Source organism: Notothenia rossii (assembly GCF_949606895.1).
Source record: "Notothenia rossii genome assembly, chromosome: 7".
In the NCBI taxonomy this organism is placed as follows: domain Eukaryota; kingdom Metazoa; phylum Chordata; class Actinopteri; order Perciformes; family Nototheniidae; genus Notothenia; species Notothenia rossii.
This window is the reverse complement of record NC_136905.1, coordinates 2,176,006-2,196,042: the sequence shown is the minus strand read 5'-3', so window position 1 is coordinate 2,196,042 and position 20,037 is coordinate 2,176,006. Positions and strand designations below refer to the sequence as shown.

At 44.1% G+C, this 20,037-nt stretch overlaps 1 protein-coding gene across 3 annotated transcripts; it reads right to left on the bottom strand.

Moving 5' to 3' along the window:
• Nucleotides 1-1,422: 1,422 nt before the first annotated feature.
• LOC307045509 (gamma-aminobutyric acid type B receptor subunit 2-like) lies at nucleotides 1,423-17,624 on the bottom strand. 3 transcript variants are annotated; one of them, XM_079691194.1, is made up of 20 exons: nucleotides 17,479-17,624; nucleotides 15,439-15,579; nucleotides 13,838-13,956; nucleotides 13,661-13,709; nucleotides 13,457-13,558; nucleotides 12,591-12,656; nucleotides 11,781-11,972; nucleotides 10,628-10,852; nucleotides 9,914-9,974; nucleotides 9,333-9,416; nucleotides 9,018-9,168; nucleotides 8,371-8,491; nucleotides 7,383-7,481; nucleotides 5,945-6,070; nucleotides 5,011-5,121; nucleotides 4,254-4,508; nucleotides 3,358-3,513; nucleotides 3,170-3,248; nucleotides 2,399-2,504; nucleotides 1,423-1,949 (listed from the first exon to the last, which is right to left on the bottom strand). In XM_079691194.1, the coding sequence occupies exons 1-20, from the start codon at nucleotides 17,596-17,598 to the stop codon at nucleotides 1,835-1,837; spliced, it is 2,478 nt and encodes an 825-aa protein (XP_079547320.1). In that variant the 5' UTR covers nucleotides 17,599-17,624; the 3' UTR covers nucleotides 1,423-1,834. The 3 variants fall into 3 exon arrangements, with proteins under 3 accessions (XP_079547320.1, XP_079547321.1, XP_079547322.1); XM_079691195.1 differs by having other exon boundaries at nucleotides 9,333-9,413; XM_079691196.1 differs by lacking the exon at nucleotides 7,383-7,481.
• Between the last annotated feature and the right edge of the window lie 2,413 nt (nucleotides 17,625-20,037).

Genomic DNA, 20,037 nt, shown 5'->3' with positions numbered 1-20,037 from the left:
TTAATATGGGGAAGTGTCAGTTCAACCGTATTTAATTTAGTGCTTGGTTGAAACCAGTGGAGGGGAACGTGTTTGAAGCCCGCCGCACCATTTGCAAAAGAAATAAGCGTTTGTTTTGCTAATTTGTTAGCTAGTGGAATGTTAGCTAGTGGAGCAGCTCCCGCAACAACACCGGGGGACCTCCGGGCGACGTTTGGGTCTACGTCAACCCTAAAAGCGGAGGTGCTGTAGACGCTAAATACCGTAGCTAAACACCAATCATACAACAGCAACGGAGAAATAGTGTAGCCAATTTCATTTAAGGGGTAATTTCTCAAATGTTCCCCGTGTGGTTTAATCACCATTACAATAGCCCCACCTAAAATAATTTCCACCAGCCGCCACTGACCGACAGCCTTTGGGCGACAGCCTCCCGATTCAACATGTCGAACCGGCTGCGGCTGACACACCAATCTGAGTAGGGCGACAGGACGCTCTTCGTCGGCCAGACATCCATCTAGGGCCAAAATCGGCTTGGTGTGTCCGGGGCTTGAGGTGTGTGTGGTTAACTGTAGCAGCCTGAGCTCGCTCTTTAGCCGATCTAAGGAAAGCAAACATTAAGGCGGTGTGCAAAATGCTCTGCTGCTCTGAAACAAAGAGCTCTACACCCCTGACTTTGAAATATAACTCAATGTATTTCCTGTCATTTCCACACTTTAACAGAACAGTCTGCAATGAAATGGTGGTTCACTTCCTCCTTTGGGCACTGGTAACTTTAATGAGAACCAACCCGTTAACCAACAATGTCCCTTCAGGGCCTCCGTAGTATATCAGTCACTCCTTGAATTCTTGGAGAGAACGTACCTCTCTCTAAAGTGAATGGATAACCAAAAATAACAGCAAAACTCTTGATTCATTTTTATAATTACATCTGCATTTTGTATTGCTACCTTTTCCTTCAGAAGTATACACATGCACACTTACGCTGACGACATGCTCCTTTATGGAAGTCATATTTAATAGTTTGCACTAAATGGATGAATTGAAGTAAAGTTTTTGAGACACATTTCTATTTCTGGCGGTGAGTTCTGCTGCGGCCTCGGCTTGTTGACTGACTGCGGCTCAAAGATCATATTGACGAGGATTTCATAATACTACAAAGCCCCTGAATCCACCAGAGGTTGATCCTGAGAGCGGCTCAACTTCACACGTGATTTAAAATGTCCATCCGTTTGTTTGTTGTCTGTCTGGGGGTTTGTCCTCAGGTCATTAAACAGGAATCCTTGATATAGTGGCCTTGAAGCTGAAACTACAAAAAAATGCTGTTTTAGTTTTTAAATATTATTTTATTTTCTGAAATGTCATGTTTACTCTTTTGCCTTAAAAACATTTTGTGTGTGTTTTTGAAACCTTGATGTGTTTTCACCTTCATAAACGTCTGTCTTCTGTTTCATTGTTTATTACAAAACAACTTATGGAGTAAAATACAAAGTAAAATACAAAGCCTTTTAATTTATCATTGTTTTTGATCCTATATATAAAATACGATATGCATTTCAATATATGATAAATATAAAAATAGAAACAGGAGCAGTCAGTCCCAGCTGCCACCTGATTGGTCGAAACAATGCTGTGGCATCAGGAACAGGAAGTGGTCTTCAGGAGAACAGGAAGTGGTTTCAGGAGAACAGAAAGTGGTCTTCAGGGGAACAGGAAGTGCTCTTCAGGAGAACAGGAAGTGGTCTTCAGGAGAACAGGAAGTGGTCTTCAGGAAAACAGGAAGTGGTCTTCAGGAGAACAGGAAGTGGTCTTCAGGGGAACAGGAAGTAGTCTTCAGGGGAACAGGAAGTGGTCTTCAGGGGAACAGGAAGTGGTCCTGCTGGAAGGTGCTGGAGCTGCTGGCGCTGACGCCGCCCGGCAGGTAGGAGAGATGGAGGATCGGCAGCTTAATGGAGAGACGACGCTGCACGCTGACAGGAGAAACCACACAACTGTTAAAACTACAAATCACACTAAAAAACTACAAATCTGGATTCAAAGGATATGTGTCTAACATCCATTCAGAATAGAGTGATGCAGGGAGGACCTGTTTGTGTCGGCCGACCCGGAGGTAAGCTGTAAGCACGCTGTAGTTTATCGTATCATTTCATGTATTTATTGTCAAACGTTTTTTAGGTTGATTTGTATATTTAGATTTAAATCGTGTAAATAGTTGGCTTTAATGTTTTCTATGTTTTCCATGTTTGCAACCTCAAAGCTTGTTCCTTGAATCTGTAAACGTACCTGGCAATAACCTTTATCCTGAAATCAAAGTGACTTGATATTGATTTTATGTAATTGTGGAATGCAGTCCTGTATTAGTACTTGTGTTAAAGTGACTGATTGTTTCCTCCATCACCGGGCTGTTCTTCGGACTCACTGTTCTGGGGAGTTGATGCTGTCGGGACTCGAGGGATTCCCCCCCGAGTTTCTGTCCTCTGAGCACACCTGAGCTGCATGAGACCAGCGAACACACCTGGCTCGACCTGCAGGAGGAACACACCGAGGAGAACTGTCATTATCACAGAGAGAACAGGTTCCATCAGGAAGGAACACTGGAGAACTGTCATTATCACTGAGAGAACAGGTTCCATCAGGAGGGAACACTGGAGAACTGTCCTTATCACTGAGAGAACAGGTTCCATCAGGAGGGAACAAATAAATAAACACATATTGTTGAGTAAATAACAGTGTGTGGTTTAGAAAATAATACAAAATTAGAAGGAAAAAACGATGAAACAATACAGATGTCAGTTTTCTGAGCCCCTACTCTCCCCATAACTGACGGCAACTAAAGTCCTACATTATTCAATTAAAATAAAGAAGTAAACAAAATAAGTGTGGCTTGATACTGAGTTAGAGAAAGGTTGATAAACGCTGTGAGAATGGATCTGAGGAGAGCATTTCACCACGATCCCAACTCCTCTATTACCAACGTTCAGGGAGCTCTATAGAAGTCAATGGGACGCCCTGCCCGTTGAAACTCGACGCTAAAGGCCCCCCTTGCGTTGGAAAGTGACGACAGGGACCCTGACATATGTGTTGTTCATTTCTATCAAAAAACGTTGGGGTCTCAATATTCCCAGGATCTCAGAACTAGACTATCAGTCATCGAGACGAAGTTTGCTCTGGTGTCTGACTCCATGCTTACCGTTGTTGAGGGGAGCGTGCTGCGGCCGGGGCTCAGAGTCTCTCAGCTGCAGGGTGAGGGTCTCTATGTCTGCATCCAGCTGCAGGGACACACATCGAAGGGTTAACACACACACACACACACACACACACACACACACACACACACACACACACACACACATTTTCCATTTGTCTCTGCACCCTCACCTGAGCTGTGCGACTCTTCAGCTGCTGGTTGAACCTGATCAGAAACTTCTTATCGTCTTCCTCCTCCTCTTCCTCCTCCTCCTCCTCTTCTTCAGTTTCAATCTGCGTCTCTGAAGGCTTCTGCTGCTCGCTGTTTTTCACACATACTTTCCAGAACTGCAAAAAAACAAAACCCACAAGCAACATGTGAAAGGACTTCCTCTGAGGAGGGACACTCACACGTCTACGCTCACATAGAGTGGAAAGAAAACCTTCCATCTTAAAGTGACAGAACAGCAGGAGAGAGAGAGAGAGAGATGCAGACACCAACTCCAACAAAGTGGATCAAACGTAGACGAGTTAATAAACAAGAAAGGAGAAGTCATCACACGACTGTGGAGCAGCAAAGACGTATGGAGTTACTGAGAGTAACGTTAGAACAGGGATCACCAGCTGCATTTGTCCAAGGGCCAAAATCATTCCTAGAGACGCTTTCGGGGGCCAGCGATTTTTATATTTATATATAGCCTTGAATTTGGAAGTTGTTGACCCGGGGGGGGGGGAGGATCACTTCTTCTTCAGGGCAGGGAGGGCTACGCAGTACGCAGGCTACTATCCCGCAGCTGCTGCCTCTCTGTTGGACTCCGGTACTGCACATTACTCACGAGACGTTGTAAAATAAAATTGAGTGGGGGGCGAACGCAGTAACCACTCCGCCAGCGCCACAGCGCGTGCCGGATGAGAATGCCAGTTGATGGTCACTGCGTTAGAAGATGGCGAGCCCAATCAGTCTGAGAAAAGCATTCCACGGTCCGGAATAAAAAAGGTATTTTCCCAAAAAAATGAGTCTTGAAAAAAGGTCGTCTTGTATTCGGGTCGTTACGGTAAGTACACACATGACGATAAGATGTTCTTACTCTGAGCTGGGGTGTGAACATCAGGCTGAGGATGCAGATGTTGCAGCAGAGGATGATGGCGCTGCGCAGACAGAAGTGCAGTGAAGGATTGTGGGTAGTGAGCAGTGAGACCGCGGCTCCTGCAACACTGAACAGCGTCAGAGAGAACATGCTGAGCGCCAGAGAGAAACTGCTGACCTCCGACCTCCTGATGACCTCCGACCTCCTGATGACCCCCGTCCTCCTGATGCTCCACGCCACGAAACAGCCCAGACCCTGCAGGACACAACATGTAGATTCACCTGAGACTTTACATTTCAAAATAAGAGTCTCTTTCTTTAGCTTCTATCAACATTAGGAACTTTTGACAAGCAACTGTGGTATTTCAAAATAAGAGTTGATTATTAGCTTATATATTATTTTAATAACTTCAGACAGTCAAATGTGGTATTTCAAAATAGGAGTCTCTTTGTTTAGATTTTATCTTAATTTGTAGCAGTTCAAAATAAGAGTCTTTACTTAGATTCTTCCTTCATTTAGTAACATCAGAAAAGCAAAAGTGGATTTTCAAAATAAGAGTCTAATTATTTTATATATATTTATTAATGGCAATTCCAAATAAGAGTCCAGCCTCAGGTTAAAATAACGTGTCACTGTGCTGTTATATCTTGTGTGTGTGTGTGTGTGTGTGTGTGTGTGTGTGTGTGTGTGTGTGTGTGTGTGTGTGTGTGTGTGTGTGTGTGTGTGTGTGTGTGTGTGTGTGTGTGTGTACACTGACCATCAGAGGAGCTTTGTACCCACAGAGTGCGATGGTCCACAACTCCATGTTGGTGCTGGAGCAGGTTTCAGAGAACGGTCGGATCACAACGTCCTGCTCTGAAGAAACACTCTGACACACACACACACACACACACACACACACACACACACACACACACACACACACACACACACACACACACACACACACACACACACACACACACACACACACACACACACACACATGATTATATATGCTGCATTGTTGGAGGAACTCAGGTCAGAAGAATTTCATTGCAATTTCTCTCTGAGCAGCTGACAATCACACCTTTGAATGTTGAGTCCTCAGACACAAACATATTCCTTTTTACTGAAACACAAAAAGCCTCTGCAGACCATCTCCATGCACCTGTAGCACACACTGCAGCGCTGGAAGAAATGCTGCTCCAAAAACAAGTCACTATATAATGAAAACAAGGTGTTTCTCTCTTAGTAAGTGAACACATCTGCCAATAGAAGTACAAGATGGCTCGGTGAGAGTTCTTGAAGTAAAGATGGGATAATGAGATAAATGAGATCTTGTGTTTAGCTGGGGAAACTTATTTTGAACTCAATTTGACCAGAATCAGAGAATTTGTAACAAAAAAGGCAGACATGCTGAGATTCTGTTTCCTGATGTTAGTGGAGATGTTCCTCTAAAATAAGATGTTTTTAAGAGACTTAAAAAGATGCTTAAGACGCCTTGTCTAAAAACAAGACTTCAGTTATTAAGTCTGATATCAAGTTTAACGACATGTTCTGACATTAGACAAACATACAAGATGTTAAATGTTTGCAGTGAAGAGAGGGAGAACCACAGAAGAAGAACAGGACCTCTTTAGTTGTAATTTAACTGAGGGTTGTGAACCCCTCCCTCAGCAGGAACCTGCCCCCCCCCCTGAGTGTGTTACCTGTTCTCCGTGCTGCAGCTCCTCCCGTCTGAGGGGGTCCAGAATCTGCCAGGTGGATAAAAGGAAGGCGTCCATCAGGAGGAAGCAGAGCAACACGCAGAGAGAGCTCCTCCTCCTCCTCTGATGCTGAAACACACAGAGGTCCAATAGTCACTTTCTCTCAGGAACCTTCCTAACGAGTGAGACGGCCCGGAGGTGCCTCAGTGGCAGCCATGATACGAGCTGATTCTCTAGATCAGGGGTTCCTAACCTTTTTCTACTCAGGGCCCACTTCAGAATCTAAAAAATGTTTTTGCAGCGCCACATTCAACCATTAACAATACGGAGACTGAATACAGTTCTGATTGGTCGTTTAAAAACATGTGACACGTTGTAAACCCAGCAGAACAGACTGCTGTATAATGAGGACTAATGACCGTTGCTAAGGACTGTAATGACCGTTGCTAAGGACTGTAATGACCGTTGCTAAGGACTGTAATGACCGTTGCTCAGGAGGGTCGAGAAACACAAAGGAAAAGAGGTTTGTTTGTTTGCAGACAAATCATAATGTTTCTGTAATTATTTGGCGGCCCACTTGCAATGCCATCCGGTTGGGAACCGCTGGTCAAACGATCCGATTATTTTGAACGGCTCTTTGATACGAACGAAGGGAACCGAGTCCCACTTGGTGAGAGCCGTTCTTTTGATCGTTGGTTCATTGCCTGCCATAAATCCACTCGCCTTTAAAGGAACTTGCTTTCCTGAATGCCAACTTGCCAACGCATGCTGCTTCAGTAGTAGTTTGGCTGAGAGATGTAGCAAGTTATACATTTTCTGTGAGTAAAGTAGATTTCTGGCAATACAGTCAATCATTATCCTGGTGATTATTTCGCAGATAAACCTAGTAGCCCCGCCCCCTTAAAAAAAAAACTGCTCTTTTGAACGGCGCTCGGAAAGGAACAAAGCCATAAGATCCGGCTCCCTTCAGAGAGTGGTAATTCCCATCACTAGGAAAGGAGGTTTGAAGCTTCCTTTATCACCTCCTTTAGCTTAGGAACCACTGGACCTCCCTAACCGAAAGGAGAGGAGAAAATGCTGCCCCACAATGCCTTGCAGCCGCAGCATTTGCCGTCACTCAACAGTCGGCCGTTCACGGAAACAACAGATTATGTCGGAGAAATTATATCATGAAAGTTACGGTGCTTATTAAGCATTTTAAAACGTATGTGGTAAGTTGCCAAAGTGCTTTGTTTTGAACGTTCATCAGTATTATAATCAAAAAGAGAAATATGAACGTTAGTTTTTACTGAAATGATCAAATAAAGTCAACATTTCACTGAGCTGTGTGGGGTTTGTTCAACTTTTAAAAGATGTTTGAATGGTGATATACACAGTGATAGGTGTTAAGGACTAACGTTAGAATAAATCTTTTCCTACGTATATGGATCTTGTGGATTACCGGGGGTTTGGTGCTGAGCAGGGAGTAAAGCCCCCAGCATCTGATGAAGAGCACCGCGAAGACCACCGTGTGTCCCAGAGAGAGGATCCACAGACGCACCTGCAGGGGGAGATGTCCAGGTAAAGGTGGCATTTCAAAATAAGAGTCTTTATTTAGCTTGTGACTTCATTTTATAACAATAGACAAGCAAACTTTACATTTCAAAATAAGAGTCTCTTTGTTTGGCTTCAATTTCCATTCAGTAACTGTGGCATTTCAAAATAAAGTTCTTTTTTAGCTTATATATTAATTTAATAACTTTAGACAGTCAAATGTGACATTTCAAAATAAGAGTCTTCATTTAGCTTTTATCTTAATTTGTGACATTTCAAAATAAGAGTCTCATTGTTTAGCTTCTATCATCCTTCAGTAACTTTCGACAAGCAACTGTGGCATTTCAAAATAAGTTTTTTATTAGCTTATATATTAATTTAATAACTTTAGACGGTCAAATGTGACATTTCAAAATAAGAGTCTTCATTTAGCTTTTACCTTCAGTTGTGACATTTCAAAATAAGAGCATTTTTATTTAGCTTGTATATTAATGTAATAACTTTAGACTGTCAAATGTGACATTTCAAAATAAGAGTCTTCATTTAGCTTTTATCATAATTTGTGAAATTTCAAAATAAGAGTCTCATTGTTTAGCTTCTATCATCCTTCAGTAACTTTAGAAAAGCAATTGTGGCATTTCAAAGTAAAAGACTTCAGCCTGTAGTTCATCAGGTTTAATGAAGACCCTCCCCCACCCCTAAAAAAAATACTGAGTGTTAAGTTAAAAATGTCCGACAAATATCTGAAAATGATGAGTAAAATATTTTAAAAAATCCCAAAGATATATTGTATGAAAAACAGATTGTCAAATATTCAAAGATACTGGTTCTCACAGGACGACGCGGTTAGGCTTCGCTGCAGATGAGTTATTGTGAAATAGATATTTATAACTCACGGAGCAGAGGGTCTGGAACGCTTCTGGGGACAGCGAGGCTCCGTCCAGCCCGGAGACCATGACGGAGGAGGAGGAGAGGAGGAGGCCGAGCAGCAGCAGCTCCTCCAGACACCCAGCGCACCTGCATTCATCGAACAAGAGGGAACACATGAGGCGTTATGGGAGGCCTGGTTTTTTTTTTAACTTTTTTTTTCAGATTTTGATGTTTTGTCAGAATTTGTTTAATTTTCACAACATTTCTCAGATTTTGACATTTTAAAAAAATATTACTTTTTTACTATAAATGTGGCTTTCTTCTCGGAATTTTTTTTCTTAGAATTTCACTTTTATCTTAGAATTTGAAATGTCTGTGTGTGTCCGTGCTTGTGTGTGTGTGTGTGTGTGTGTGTGTGTGTGTGTAGTTACGCGTGTGTGCGGTGGATGAGGGTGAAGAGGAGGGCGGTCAGAGTGTGTGTGTGTGTGTGTGTGTGTGTGTGTGTGTGTGTGTGTGTGTGTGTGTGTGTGTGTGTGTGTGTGTAGTTACGTGTGTGTGGTGGATGAGGGTGAAGAGGAGGGCGGTCAGAGTGTGTGTGTGTGTGTGTGTGTGTGTGTGTGTGTGTGTGTGTGTGTGTGTGTGTGTGTGTGTGTGTGTGTGTGTGTGTAGTTACGCGTGTTTGCGGTGGATGAGGGTGAAGAGGAGGAAGGTCAGAGTGATGATGATGGTCAGAGCTGCAGCCGACGACACGATGCCGAACATCAGCAGGCCGACGTGGAGACCCTGCTCCAGAACCAGAGTCCGGTCTCTGGCTGCTGCCGGGCCTGAACAACACACCAGACTTTATATATGTGTGAGTGTGTGTGTGTGTGTGTGTGTGTGTGTGTGTGTGTGTCTGTGTGTGTGTGTGTGTGTGTGTGTGTGTGTGTGTGTGGTGTGTGTACGTGTGTGTGTGTTTGTGTTGAAGCCCAAAAACAGAGGGTCTGACCTTTGAACCTGAGCAGGTGGTTGATCACTCTGAGCTGCTGGGTGGAGGTGTTGAAGTCTCCGACCAGCACCCCCCCGCTGCCTGCTGATCAATAAACACGATCAAACTCTCTTCGTCTTCTTTCTCCTAATCAATCGTCTTTTCATCAATTAAGCATTTTTTGATTTAGAAAATATAAAGTATGCAAAATATAGAATATTGAAATAAAACGTAGTTTTCCCAAAAAACGAACTTTTTACTAAGAACTAATTTGTCTCTCAGAATTTCACTGTTTTTCAGAATTTCAATTTTTTGTTTTATTTCACTTTTTTATTCGAAATTTCACTTTTTTCTTAGAATTATATTTCTGTCATACTTAGAAGAAAAAAAATCAGAAATTGACTTTTTTTTCAGATTTAGACTTTTTTCCTTGAAATTTTCATTTTATTTTCAGAATAAGATTTTTTTCTTAGATATTATTTTTGTCTTCGAAATGTTAAAATGTAACATCTGAAAAAAAAGGGTATTTTTTTTATTAAGTTTTTGGGATAATACCACATACCAGATCTGGTCCTTTTAGTTGTTTTGATCGAGGGACTCACCTTGAAACTGAAGCAGCTCGATCGACGCCATCCGCTCCCCGTTCCGGAAGAAAACCGGACCCTGGAAGATTTATAAAGAAGCAGGTGTGCTGTATGTTACAGGTGTGTGTGTTACCGGTGTGTGTTACCGGTGTATGTTACAGGTGTGTGTTACAGGTGTGTGTTACAGGTGTGTGTGTTACCGGTGTGTGTGTTACCGGTGTGTGTTACAGGTGTGTGTTACAGGTGTGTGTTACAGGTGTGTGTTACAGGTGTGTGTTACAGGTGTGTGTTACCGGTGTGTGTGTTACAGGTGTGTGTGTTACCGGTGTGTGTGTTACCGGTGTGTGTTACAGGTGTGTGTTACAGGTGTGTGTTACCGGTGTGTGTTACAGGTGTGTGTTACAGGTGTGTGTTACCGGTGTGTGTTACAGGTGTGTGTTACCGGTGTGTGTTACCAGTGTGTGTTACCGGTGTGTGTTACCGGTGTGTGTTACCGGTGTGTGTTACAGGTGTGTGTTACAGGTGTGTGTTACCAGTGTGTGTTACCAATGTGTGCTCACGGTGACCCCCTGGAAGTGTGTGTTTCAGGTGTGTGTGTGTGTGTGTGTGTGTGTGTGTGTGTGTGTGTGTGTGTGTGTTCACGGTGACTCCCTGGAAGTGTGTGTGTTTCAGGTGTGTGTGTGTGTGTGTGTGTGTGTGTGTGTGTGTGTGTGTGTGTGTGTGTGTGCTCACGGTGACCCCCTGGAAGTGTGTGTGTTTCAGAGCTTCCAGCAGCTTCCTCTGGAGCTCCTCCTCACTCGTGCTCTTCTGGACGCCGTATTTCTCTCGCAGCTTCACCGCCTCCATCACCTGCGTCAGGGCGATGGCCGCCGCCCACACAGAGTCGTAGGCGTAGCCGTGCAGGGGCTCGACCTTTGACCCCTCCAAGGTCATCAAGCGCAGGAACTGCTGAGGAGTCTAGAGACACGGACACGATTATCAAACAGGTGTGTGTTACAGGTGTGTGGTACAGGTGGGTGTCACAGGTGGGTGGTACAGATGTGTGGTACAGGTGTGTGGTACAGGTGTGTGTTACAGGTGTGGTACAGGTGTGTGGTACAGGTGTTTGGTACAGGTGTGTGTCACAGGTGTTTGGTACAGGTGTGTGGTACAGGTGTGTGGTACAGGTGTGTGTCACAGGTGTTTGGTACAGGTGTGTGGTACAGGTGTGTGTCACAGGTGTTTGGTACAGGTGTGTGTTACAGGTGTGTGTCACAGGTGTGTGTCACAGGTGTGTGGTACAGGTGTGTGGTACAGGTGTTTGGTACAGGTGGGTGTCACAGGTGTTTGGTACAGGTGTGTGTCACAGGTGTGTGGTACAGGTGGGTGTCACAGGTGGGTGTCACAGGTGTGTGGTACAGGTGTGTGGTACAGGTGTGTGGTACAGGTGGGTGTCACAGGTGAGTGTTACAGGTGTGTGGTACAGGTGTGTGGTACAGGTGGGTGTCACAGGTGAGTGTTACAGGTGTGTGTCACAGGTGAGTTTGAAGGTAAGTGTAACAGTTGTGTGTCACAGGTGTGTGTTACAGGTGTGTGGTACAGGTGTGTGGTACAGGTGGGTGTCACAGGTGTGTGTTACAGGTGTGTGGTACAGGTGTGTGTTACAGGTGTGTGTTACAGGTGTGTGTTACAGGTGTGTGTTACAGGTGTGTGGTACAGGGGTGTGGTACAGGTGTGTGGTACAGGTGTGTGTTACAGGTGTGTGGTACAGGTGGGTGTCACAGGTGTGTGGTACAGGTGTGTGTTACAGGTGTGTGGTACAGGTGGGTGTCCCAGGTGAGTTTGAAGGTAAGTGTAACAGTTGTGTGTTTCAGGTGTGTTTCAACAGTAATGTGTGAGTCCTGACCCGTCCGGAGACCCCCGGCGCCCCCGAGCTGCTGAGCGCTCTCCTCTGCAGCCGCATGGCTCCGTCTGCAGCCGTCTGCAGGCTGTCTGCGCTGCAGCCGGGCCGCCCCCCCCACCTCCAGCCGTCTGCTCCTCCGTCAGCCAGCAGCAGCAGCCACTGGTACAGAGCCCCGAACAGCTTCAGTCTGTAGGCCTGCAGCACAGAGGGGGGGGGGGGGGGGGGGTTAAATGCTGCCTTACACACTTTACATGCAAGAAAAGGCTGTAAATAATCTGCAGACATTTTGTTCAAAGCAGCCGTTTCATCGTCACTGTGTTCAGGAAACTAAACACTCTCTGGAGAGCTCTTTCGGGATTTATTGAGAATATGTCAAACAAATGTTTTCAAAAACGTTAGAACTGTTTTCAGCGTCAGCCATAAATGAAGCACAGTCTATTAGCATGGAACAAGCTGAAGATAAGCAGCAGACATTTTGTAAAATTAAGAAACGAATGCTGAATGCTGCAGACTTTGCCAACACATGTTCTGGCATGTTTAGGAACCTCCGGACGGTGAGCACATTGAATGCAGAACGGAGCAGCATGGCTCTATGAAGCTCATCTTTGTGTCTACGTTATTCAGTTTAGTATCAGTTTAGAGAGCGATGCACTCTCTCTCCACAGGGGTCCAAATAAAGAAAGTGCGATGCTCCTGACTGACCGCTGTGCATCCCACTTCCTGTCATCATGCACATCACACACAGCACTCTGTATGTTGCAGCAGGAACATTCCCCTTCCTCCGTCACATCCTTCTGACCGTGTCGTACTCACGCAGCAGAAAACCTCGGCGGCAGAATCCTCGTCGAGCAGCGCGACGATGATCCGGGCGTCGCTCTCCTGCAGAACACATGAACATTTACTCCAAATTCAGACTCTCCACGTGCCAACGTGCTGCACGGTTACCGTGTGTTTTAGAGTTCAACTGTCCAAGGACTTTGTGTTTTGTTGTTCCTAAACTCTGAGGTCAATTGCTCAAAAAGTATGTCGATATTTTCTTTTCGGTCAACTTTTCTTTGGACAAATGTATTCAGCGCTTTGTATCTATTAATAATAATTATTATTATTATTATACGTTAAAATAATAATATATTACACTTTTATAGGGCCTTTCAAGGGACCCAATGCTGCTTTACATGGTGAACAAACAAACAAACAAACAAACAAACAAACAAACAAACAAACAAGAAGGGCAAATAATAAAGTACAAATTAAATAGATAGCAGCAGGAGAGGAAGAAGGGGGCTCTGATGGGTTAGGGGTCAGCGTTTGGTTTCTGCAGCTTTTAGTAAACGCTGCCATGTCTCCTCAAGTTGCTGAATATTCTCTAAGTGCTGCATGTGTTGTCAAGTTGCTGAAGATGTTTCTTCATGTGGAACATTTGGGTTTCTATCTGCATCCTTTCTGAAGCTGCAGCGAGTTCCTCCTGATGGAAGAGGTTTGGAAAGCGTGTTTGCGCCTGTGAGCCACCGCAGAGGAGACCGAGTAACGATGCAAGTTAAGTTGATTCTGTTTAAACATAATAGTATTCATACATTTCTCCTATTCTAATAATGGTGAGTTTCAATATGTTTGCATGCTTAGCTCAAAGGAACCTTTAGTTAAATATAGATAGCATTTAATAAACCGTCGCCTGTTACCCTGATCTTCCTGAGGCTGCTGCAGGCGTCTGCAGAGAAGCTCTCGGAGGAAACGACGTGGACATCGGCCTTCAGCAGCTGCCGCGCCAGATCCCTCCTCATCTGACACACAGGGACAACATGAACCAAGTGTGGGGGGGGGAAGGGAGTGAGACATAGGTTGGATTGATGGGACAACAAATCATTCTCCACATGTTAGTTCACCTCTGAGCGCTGGGCCCCCTCCTGAGTGAGGACCCCCACCCGGCTCCACCTGTAATAATAATAATAATAATAATAGATTACATTTGTAGAGCGTCCTTTCAAGTGACCCAAGGCCGCTTTACATGCTGAACAAACAAACAAACAAACAAACAAACAAACACACACACACACACACACCTGTAGCGCTGCAGCAGCTTCACGGCCGCCAGGTTCACAGCCCGGTCTGACGGCAGCGTGCTGAACGTGCCGTGCCACTTCCTGCTGGACAGGAGGGGGGGCGGGGCCGAGAAGGATACCTGAGGAGAGGAAGTGAAGCGCAGGTGTGAGTATCTGATTTCAACAGTAAATAATAAGATATTGTGAAGTGAAGGACAGGACAGGAAGGGAAGCGCAGGAAGTGAAGGACAGGAAGTGAATAGCAGGAAGTGAAGAGCAGGGAGTGAAGAGCAGGGAGTGAAGAGCAGGGAGTGAAGCGCAGGAAGTGAAGGACAGGAAGTGAAGCGCAGGAAGTGAAGGACAGGAAGTGAAGCTTAGGGAGTGAAGCGCAGGAAGTGAAGAGCAGGGAGTGAAGCGCAGGGAGTGAAGCGCAGGAAGTGAAGGACAGGAAGTGAAGCGCAGGAATTGAAGGACAGGAAGTGAAGCGCAGGAAGTGAAGGACAGGAAGTGAAGCGCAGGAAGTGAAGGACAGGAAGTGAAGCGCAGGAAGTGAAGATGTTGATCCTGCTGATTGTTACCATGGGTGCTCATTGGGTCATGAGGACAAAATGGCCTGAGATTATTTAGAGCAAAACGTCACAGATTACCCATCATGAGAGCAGAAGTACTCGTATGTAGCTGATAGAGCAGAGTTGAGTTTCCCCTTAAGCCCCATCTCCTGTCATTAAGTCCCGCCTCCAGTCATTAAGCCCCGCCCCTGATCTCCCACTCTCAGCTCATTAGAATGAATGGAGAGGGAAAATAAATCTGGATTCAGCTTTTAGTGCATTTTACAACTTTAAGGACTTTAAAGGTGGGGTAGGTAAGTTTGAGAAACCGGCTCGAGATACACTTTTTTGTTATATTCCATGGAATGCTCTTAACATCCTGATAGCAATGAATATCTGAAGTGCTTTGACAAAAAATCCATAAACAAAAAGTCATCTGTTGAAGCCGTACTGTAAAAAGCACGACCAATCATCTGAGCCGGCCCGGCTAAAGTAACTGGATGGGCTTCCTGCCTGTCAGCCTTCCATCTGTGCACAAACTTATCTCGTGCCCTCATTGGTCATGTGCGCGTTCGTGTGTGTTGGAGGAGGGGCTCTGTGAGGAAGTGGCAGATTTTTCCGGTTGTGTATTTTCTAATTCTAGCGCACTCGAGCTGGTTTCTCCAAAAGTACCTACCCCACCTTTACTGATTCTAATAAGGGCTATAAAATAGTTCATAATGGGTAGTTTATTTAGTTTAAAAAACAATTATCCTCTGATTTACAGACGTCTCTTTCCCAATGTTAGTCAATGGGAAAAAGTATTTCTGGGCCCAGTGACGTCACGGACTGATACGGAAGTTGTAGTACCGCCGTTTGGACACTAGGAATATTTCCCTCAGACTCCAGAGCTCTTCCTGGGGGCTTGGGCGAGAGATTTAGCTTCTTACAGTTCAAAGGACTTCATTTCCCAGAAACCCTTTTTCTGTAAGGTCAGTTAAATTAACCAGTGTCCCGTTTCAGGACTTGATGCCTGGAGGAAAAACCTGCGACTCCTTACGAAGAATAACACGGGTTTGACTCGCTGAGTGTTACCTGCATCAGGTGCAGAGCCGGCAGAGCGCGAGCGATGGTCCCCGTCACTGAGGGGCAGGACGCCCCCCCCAGCAGCAGCAGGAAGCGAGGCCCCCCCCACAGAGAGTCAAACAGAGCTTTGAGAGACTCGGCAGAATCACACTGTGGGATGAACAATAACACGTTTATTTAGTATAGCACTTTTCACAGAAATAGAATTCATTAACAAAAGTTGAAATGAAGACGACAGAAACATGAATACAATAACATTATGAGGCAGACTTTAAGGTTCACATAAAAACTAAACACAGAGCACGTGGAGTCCTGAAAGAAACAAACATGGGAACAGAACACACACATCCCGAAAGGAAACAAACATGGGAACAGAACACACACATCCCGAAAGGAAACAAACATGGGAACAGAACACACACATCCCGAAAGGAAACAAACAGGAGAACAGAACACACACATCCCGAAAGGAAACAAACATGAGAACAGAACACACACATCCCGAAAGGAAACAAACATGGGAACAGAATACACACATCCCGAAAGGAAACAAACATGAGAACAGAATACACACATCCCGAAAGGAAACAAACATGGGAACAGAACAAACACATACCGAAAGGAAACAAACATGGGAACAGAACACACACATCCCGAAAGGAAACAAACATGGGAACAGAACACACACATCCCGAAAGGAAACAAACATGGGAACAGAACACACACATCCCGAAAGGAAACAAACATGGGAACAGAACAGACACATCCCGAAAGGAAACAAACATGGGAACAGAACACACACATCCCGAAAGGAAACAAACATGGGAACAGAACAAACACATCCCGAAAGGAAACAAACATGGGAACAGAACAAACACATACCGAAAGGAAACAAACATGAGAACAGAACACACACATCCCGAAAGGAAACAAACATGGGAACAGAACAAACACATACCGAAAGGAAACAAACATGGGAACAGAACACACACATCCCGAAAGGAAACAAACATGGGAACAGAACACACACATCCCGAAAGGAAACAAACATGGGAACAGAACACACACATCCCGAAAGGAAACAAACATGGGAACAGAACAAACACATCCCGAAAGGAAACAAACATGGGAACAGAACACACACATCCCGAAAGGAAACAAACATGGGAACAGAACACACACATCCCGAAAGGAAACAAACATGGGAACAGAACACACACATCCCGAAAGGAAACAAACATGGGAACAGAACACACACATCCCGAAAGGAAACAAACATGGGAACAGAACACACACATCCCGAAAGGAAACAAACATGGGAACAGAACAAACACATCCCGAAAGGAAACAAACATGGGAACAGAACACACACATCCCGAAAGGAAACAAACATGGGAACAGAACACACACATCCCGAAAGGAAACAAACATGGGAACAGAACACACACATCCCGAAAGGAAACAAACATGGGAACAGAATACACACATCCCGAAAGGAAACAAACATGGGAACAGAACACACACATCCCGAAAGGAAACAAACATGGGAACAGAACACACACATCCCGAAAGGAAACAAACATGGGAACAGAACAAACACATCCCGAAAGGAAACAAACATGGGAACAGAACACACACATCCCGAAAGGAAACAAACATGGGAACAGAACAAACACATCCCGAAAGGAAACAAACATGGGAACAGAACACACACATCCCGAAAGGAAACAAACATGGGAACAGAACACACACATCCCGAAAGGAAACAAACATGGGAACAGAACACACACATCCCGAAAGGAAACAAACATGAGAACAGAACACACACATCCCGAAAGGAAACAAACATGAGAACAGAACACACACATCCCGAAAGGAAACAAACATGGGAACAGAACACACACATCCCGAAAGGAAACAAACATGGGAACAGAACAAACACATCCCGAAAGGAAACTAAAGCCAATGTAAAAAGATGAGTCTTCTTATCAGATCAGATCTGAACTGATCTGATCAAATACAAATGAAAGAGGAGGAGGTGACTCTGACCTGAGGGTGGAGCGGGTGCAGCTGCAGCTCGTAGTCTCCCAGTGGGGGGGGCTGTCTCTCCAGGTCGTTGAGAGCGAGGCGCACCGCAGGGGTCATGTTTCCCCCCCCCGCCGCCATCATCCACAGCACGGGGAGGGGGTGACGCACCTGAGCCTCGCCCAGCCAACACCCCCCGCCCAGCAGGAGGAGGAGGAGGAGCTCCACCCGAACACGCTGCTCCATCATCTGCAGGGGAAGAGGACGCATTCTATTTATTTTGTATTCTAACCTTTTACCGTCTGGGTAACCTGTGAGTTCTTACTCTATCCTATCCTGGGCTTTTAGCACTTCTTAACGCGTGGCTCGAGTGGTCATTTATTCTTTTACGATTCCTACGATGTTTTAATGTTTTTGTCAAGCACTTTGTGACTATGAAGCTTTCTCATTTCTCTAATTCCCCTCCTCGACTCCTATCCTCGACTCGTATCCTCGACTCGTATCCTCGACTCGTATCCTCGACTCGTATCCTCGACTCGTATCCTCGACTCCTATCCTCGACTCGTATCCTCGACTCGTATCCTCGACTCCTATCCTCGACTCGTATCCTCGAATCCTATCCTCGTGTCTTAGTCCCGCCCACAGGAGATGCGAGCGGAGGAGTCGAGGAGGGGAACCAAGGAGAGAGGAGGGGAAGCAGCAGACGGTTAGAGAAATGAGATGTCCTTCAACACGGTGCGCTGAAATACATATCCGGGTCACTACCGGAGGCTCGAGGAGTCTAGGAGTCAAGGAGTCGAGGAATCGAGGAGTCGAGGAGTCGAGGAGTCAAGGAGTCGAGGAGTCGAGGAGTCGAGGAGTCAAGGAGTCGAGGAGTCGAGGAGGGGAAATTAGAGAAATTAGAAAAAGCTTCTATGTCTGTGAAAAGCGCTTTATAAATACATTTAACTGGTTTTACTTACTTTATGCTCTCGAACTTCTTCATATTTGATTTGATTTGATTTATTTCAAACGTGTCACACAATGATAATAATAATGAAATTAAACATGAGAATTATGAAACTGTACAAACTTATTTTTGACCACGCCTTCTCCCAAAAACTAAATGATTAACAAATATATTTTTTTCTTTTAACAAAATTTATATCTAAATGTATTTCTATTTACAATATACATTTACAATTATAAATAGATTATATCATTATTACTACAATATATATATTTATATATTATTCTATACGTTATATGTCATATTATTATTCAATATGCTCCTTAGACAACTTTTTATTTACTGTATATTCTCCTCCTAGCATTGTGAATATAGAGATGAGGTTGTTTTTTAAAGTGTGCTTTCTAAATTAAATGTATTATTATTATTATTATTATTATTATTATTATTACATATCCAGCTCAGGTTTAGGTTAATATTATAAATATATACTTTATATATTTCTTATATTGATATACATATTTACAATATATAAACAACACTGACCAGATAAACCAACACTAATCTAACTCAGTGTTTCTCAAACTGTGGTCCGTGAGCGACCCCTAGTGGCCCGTGAGTATATTCGTAACATTTCACATTTGAAAAAAATAAATTACAAATTGAAAGTGTTTCTCAAATTGTTTCAAAATGACTAGTATGGGAGGCAAGAGAGACACGCAGTCAATGAGTGAACAATGCTAAATAAATGGAACAGTGTAAATAATGAACTTAACAGCAGAGGTTCTACATGCGTACTACACGCGTTTTCTTTGGCATTTCTCTCAGTAAAACGATCTGTGAGTCGGCTGAGCTGGCTCGGACATAAACTCCGTAATAAATGTAGTCTACATTTCATAAGAGGTGTAAAACCTGTGAGCATTTTAAATCGCATGCTTGTAGAATCTGTAGCTGTATTTGTATTGTTGATTTAATGCGTGAACGATAAAGAGAATTATTGTGATGTGTTATAAACTGTTGGAGTGGTAAGCAGGCCTTTTGTTTCTGGATATTTGGGGAGTCAGGTGATCCGTGGGTTTTCATTGGTTTAGAGGTCCTTGGTAGGAAACAGTTTGAGAAACACTAATCTAACCCAAGTACTCAAATAAAGCTCCAAGTAAATGCATTTCAGGAGGTTTCCCAGACATTCAGCATTTACTAAGAAGTCTTTTTAACACATTGTTCCTTTAACTATGGCACAGTTAATGCATATCCACTCACTTCCTTTCCTTTGGTATTCTAAACCCTCCATATGTTCCTGTTGGGAGTCTTTAAGCTCGTTGATATTAAGGTTTTAGACTTTAGAGAAATCTACCTCCACACACAGCCAGAGACGTCTCCGTGAGACACAGGAAACTCTTTACATTACAAATATATACTGGATATATTTTCGATTTTATTGGACTTTCTTATATTTAAATACATATTTACAATACAACAATACATTAACCAAGTAAACCTACACTAATCTAACACTAAATGCTAAAACAAAGGTCCAAATAAATGCATTTCAGGAGGTTTCCCAGACACTAAGATGTTATATTTAAGGTTTTAGACTTTAATCTAACTCTGAGGAGAACTCTACTGGGTTGCTT